The 4,473-nt window shown below is 37.6% G+C and overlaps 1 protein-coding gene across 1 annotated transcript; it reads left to right on the top strand.

Moving 5' to 3' along the window:
* Positions 1–2,160: 2,160 nt before the first annotated feature.
* On the top strand, positions 2,161–2,958 carry LOC121967281 (probable methionine--tRNA ligase). Its single transcript, XM_042517395.1, has 3 exons — positions 2,161–2,383; positions 2,460–2,561; positions 2,718–2,958. The coding sequence occupies exons 1-3, from the start codon at positions 2,378–2,380 to the stop codon at positions 2,946–2,948; spliced, it is 339 nt and encodes a 112-aa protein (XP_042373329.1). The 5' UTR covers positions 2,161–2,377; the 3' UTR covers positions 2,949–2,958.
* The last annotated feature ends 1,515 nt before the right edge of the window (positions 2,959–4,473 follow it).

Genomic DNA, 4,473 nt, shown 5'->3' with positions numbered 1-4,473 from the left:
AGCTAGGGTTAGGGTTTTCTGTACTCATTGTAAGCTTTGCGCTTGTATTTTGTTTCCCTTTCCTTTCTTCTTGTACTGAGAGTCTTGTAGGGCTTCTCCGCCCTCGGTAGTTACCGAAAAGGAGTGTTTTCATAGTGGAGGGTGCGTGCGTGGTGTGGATCCTTGGATTAGTCACCTCTTGTGAGGTGGATACCAAGTAAACCAACCTTGTTAGCGTTGTGTGTTTTGTTTCTTTGTTTTCCGCTGCATATCCTTGAAGAAACAAGCCACGCCGAGCGACGAGCACGCGACGAGCTATTCACTCCCCCCCTTCTAGCTACTTTTGGTCCTAACAGAAATCCCACGTCGAACTCGAGATAGAGGTCTAGCGCTGACCCTAGAGCTAAGGAACTAGCCGGAGCAAAGGATCTGGTGGCAGCGGCTACCCACCCGCGGCCAATCTCCTCGTCGGAGCTACAATGATAGGTCACCCAACTATGTTTGACATCCCAAAACAACATACGAAATTAAATCTATATCTATCTAACACTAAGCATAACTTACCCCTTATCATATCCGATATCTCTCACGGAGGAAGTCGAAATGTCGTGGTGCTGGTAAGCGGGGCAGATGATAGGGTAACACTGCAACTAGGGCACAGTTGGCTAGAGTAGAACGATCTGGTGGTCAGAGTCGCGATGTGTAGAGGTGCGTCGCAAATCCAACCTCGCAAGAACGATGACTCGAGGAGATGAACAATCATCGGATGAACTCAATCGATGGAGAAGAAGGAATGCTCAGCCGACGGAGGATCAAATGGCGCTGGCACAATCAGCTCCCATGTGGCGTCGGTGTCGAGGAAGAATGCATCGGCAGAGATGCGGTGCGTAGGGGAAGGAAATCGGGAGGGTTAGAGCACGATGAATGGCCAACCTCGAGTAGCTGTAATGTAGGTCGGTGCTATGGGCTTCACCGACGACGAGTGGCACAACGTCAATCGACGGTGCACTACAACAAAAACATTAAAAGACAACGGTTAAAAACCGTTGTCGTAGGCCCTTTAAAACCGTTATAATTGGCAGTGTTGTTAAAAGTGGAGGCTACGACAACGGTTTTAAACCGTTGTCTTTTGAATGAAAAGACAACAGTTTTGCAACGGTTTTAAACCGTTGTCTTTGAATGAAAAGACAACGGTTTAAAACCGTTGTTGTTTAGAGCATTTTTTATTAACACTGCTAGTTTACAACCGTTTTTGGGGCTTTGACAACGGTTTTTAACCGTTGTCTTTGAGGGTGATAGACAACAACAACGGTTTTAGATCATTGTCTTTTAAATTATTATCTTTTAATACCAATATATCATATTTCAATATAAATATATAATAAAGAATCATAATCACAAAAGAAAGAATATTTTCCATATCAATGTCATTCAAAATGTTACTTATACAAGAATTATATTACAATCACAAATGAAAAAACATGTCTAATATTCAAATAAAATTTATCCCAATACAAATAAACAAATAAACTTCATTTACAACTAATGAATAATTGTCAAAAGACTAGAAACTTGTTATGGTGGTTCATGCCATGTAGGATTGCAAGTAATTATTGTCAACTCAAGCCCCATCAAAATCTTCAACTTGTAGAATTTCATTGGACTCCTCTTTCTCACTTGCTGATTCTTCCATATCAACCTTTTCCAACATTCTGGATTTTTGTGAATCAAAGTATGTGAGCAAAGCACCAAAAATAAAAGGGAAGAATATAATACCTGTAGAAGACGTAAAATAGGGTTGATAGCTGAAATTTGGAGAAATGTAGTTGCTACAACCACAATAACAGATTTGATAAATCATATACTCTTCAAGTACCCCATTCATATCGGCAAATAAAACCACAACATAAAACTTTGTCAATAGAACCTGCAAAATATAAACATATATTAGAAGAGTTCATCTTTATCTGCAGCACTAGTAACTCTTGACCATATACAATTTTTTATACAAGGAGAAAGTTTCAGGAAGATTTATCCTAGACCTGCAAATGAAGCTACTTTTTAGTGTTGTATTAATGTAAATGGTTTTCCAAGTTTTGAAGTATTAATAAAACTCGGCTTAATGAAGTTAAAGCTTATCCTAGAGTTCAATAAGTTTCTCATGTGACCTGCTGTTGGAAATTCTAAGAAACAACATAACAAGCCTTCTGGCAGTACAAAAACGAAGTCTGCTGAAACAGAAATTTCTGTCTCAAGACTTGACATACGTGTTGGCCTCATCAAAAAAGTTCAGAAGCACCCAGATGCAGATTCACTCTATGTTGAAGAAATTGATGTCGGTGAAGAATCCCCTCGAACAGTTGTTAGTGGCCTCGTGAAATATATTCCTCTTGAGGAAATGCAGGTTTATTTTGCTTCCCTTTTCAAATTTTCTTCCATTTGGATGTGAATTTCCTATGTTCTCTAAATCACTGGTGCAGAATCGGAAGGTTTGTGTCCTCTGTAACTTGAAGCCTGCAACCATGAGGGGCATTAAGTCACAAGCAATGGTCTTGGCTGCATCAAACGATGACCACACAAAGTTAAGTCGTTAACTCTGCCTCCATTCTTACAAGTCTTTGCTTTTACTAACCTGTTAGTTTTTTAGTATTATAATATTGGTTGGTTTACCTGGGAAATTATCAGCTTTACATGTGATCATTCATCAAGAACGACTAATGAATTCATTTTGTTTCCAGGTTGAGTTAGTTGATCCACCATCATCAGCCAAGGTTGGTGAACGAGTGACCTTTCTGGGATACTCAGGCGAACCAAACAGCGTCTTAAACGCCAAGAGCAAAGTTTGGGAGAAGCTGCAGGTTGATCTGCAGTCTAATAAAGAGCTGGTTGCCTGTTATAAGGATGTGCCTTTCACAACATCTACTGGTGTTTGTAAAGTTTCGTCTATCACAAATGGAGCCATAAGGTAGACAATCTGCCTTTTTTACATTAAGGTCCAATGCATTATAAACCAAAAATTATAACAAGTATGAGGTCAAAAAAGTATTGAACAACAAACATAAATCTTAAATGAGTTTCATATGCTAAATAAACTCCATCAAGAAACTACTACTTGATTAAAGGATAAAATTTCTAGTCTTAGTGAAAGTGCAGGCTCAACTTGCACTTTAATCAACTTATTCAAGCAATAGCGAATACAAATTGATCAAGGGCTTCATGTAATTCTCACTAGTGGGTGATTCTTAATCAACAATTATTATCTTAAAGGAGAGATCAAGGGATTCTCGGATAAATCTATTGTAGCATTGCATAAACTAAGCTAACTAAGCTCTGACAGGTCTTGTTTCGCCATCAAGTTTCTAGAAACAAAATAAAACCATTAGTGTGTTTAAGAAAACAAAGACTTCTAATCTACTTATCTGTCAAGCGCCCAAGAGGTATGCGTTTCATCAAGACTAATAATCTGTGAATAAAGTCAATAGGAGATTAAGGACTAAGATTAAGGGCACTTTCAAAGAGGAACAATTATAACGTCAAGCATAAGGAAAAATATAGAATTAAGTAAATTATACAGTAGCCCAGCACAAGTGACACAATAAACTTCTTCCGAGACAACTAAGATATTAACAGACTTATTTTGCACTCATTTCTATCTCAAGAATGTTCCATTAAGAGGGAAAAAGCTAAACTAGATGCAAACTAACCTTTCCATTCGGCATTGCAAGTATTTCTTTGATCCGCTCGATCTCTACGATTAGAAAAATGAGAAGGCAATAAGAAATAATCATAAGAAATCTAATACATAAAGGAGTATAAAGGAATCTGACAATGTTTACTCGCATTGGAAGAATAAATTATATCATTGGATTATAGCACCAGAAAAACATGCTAATTACATCAATTTTTAATCTCTAAAGTCAACACAAGGATGTCACTAGATGTTAACCAATTTTCACTTGTCACTAGATGCTTGAAAGATCTTAAAGTGAAAAACTATGGAAAATTGGCAAATATTAATCAAAGGACTACATAATGGAGAGAAAGAATAGCAACATCTAATAGTTATCACACATTGCAATAAACTATGAGAAAGGTAGCACACAGATATAATTAGAAATTCTTTACAATTCTAACATGCTTTAAAAAAATCAGTATGGGGAAGTATTAGCAAATAAAGGACTAGATCTAATTAAATGAGTCAAAGAAATCACCTTCTCACATGTCTCTCGTTCTACTGTGAAATCTTACAGCATAGTTACACAGATCCAATGGATCAGAGCCAGGTCAAAAATGTAGCAGACAATCTTAATTCATTACAGGAAAGATGTGTGATGAGAACCATATCCGCTGTGGGTCTCAATTACTTCAAGCTGGCGGAGGGCAATCCAAAGCACTCGCTTAGCTCTATAATTCAATATTCCAAGTTCGCATATCTTGGATGTTCTAACATCTACACCTAGAAGATATCCAAACATAACAGGTCAATGTCAATGC

This window comes from Zingiber officinale, chromosome 3B, assembly GCF_018446385.1.
Source record: "Zingiber officinale cultivar Zhangliang chromosome 3B, Zo_v1.1, whole genome shotgun sequence".
In the NCBI taxonomy this organism is placed as follows: domain Eukaryota; kingdom Viridiplantae; phylum Streptophyta; class Magnoliopsida; order Zingiberales; family Zingiberaceae; genus Zingiber; species Zingiber officinale.
Note: the sequence above shows the minus strand (reverse complement) of the source record. Positions and strands in the feature narration are given on the sequence as shown.

Bases quoted from the DNA above. Each gene is read 5' to 3' on its own strand.
- LOC121967281 (XM_042517395.1), top strand. The intron at 2,562-2,717 runs TTAAGTCGTTAA...TTTTGTTTCCAG, and splicing joins CAAACGATGACCACACAAAG to GTTGAGTTAGTTGATCCACC.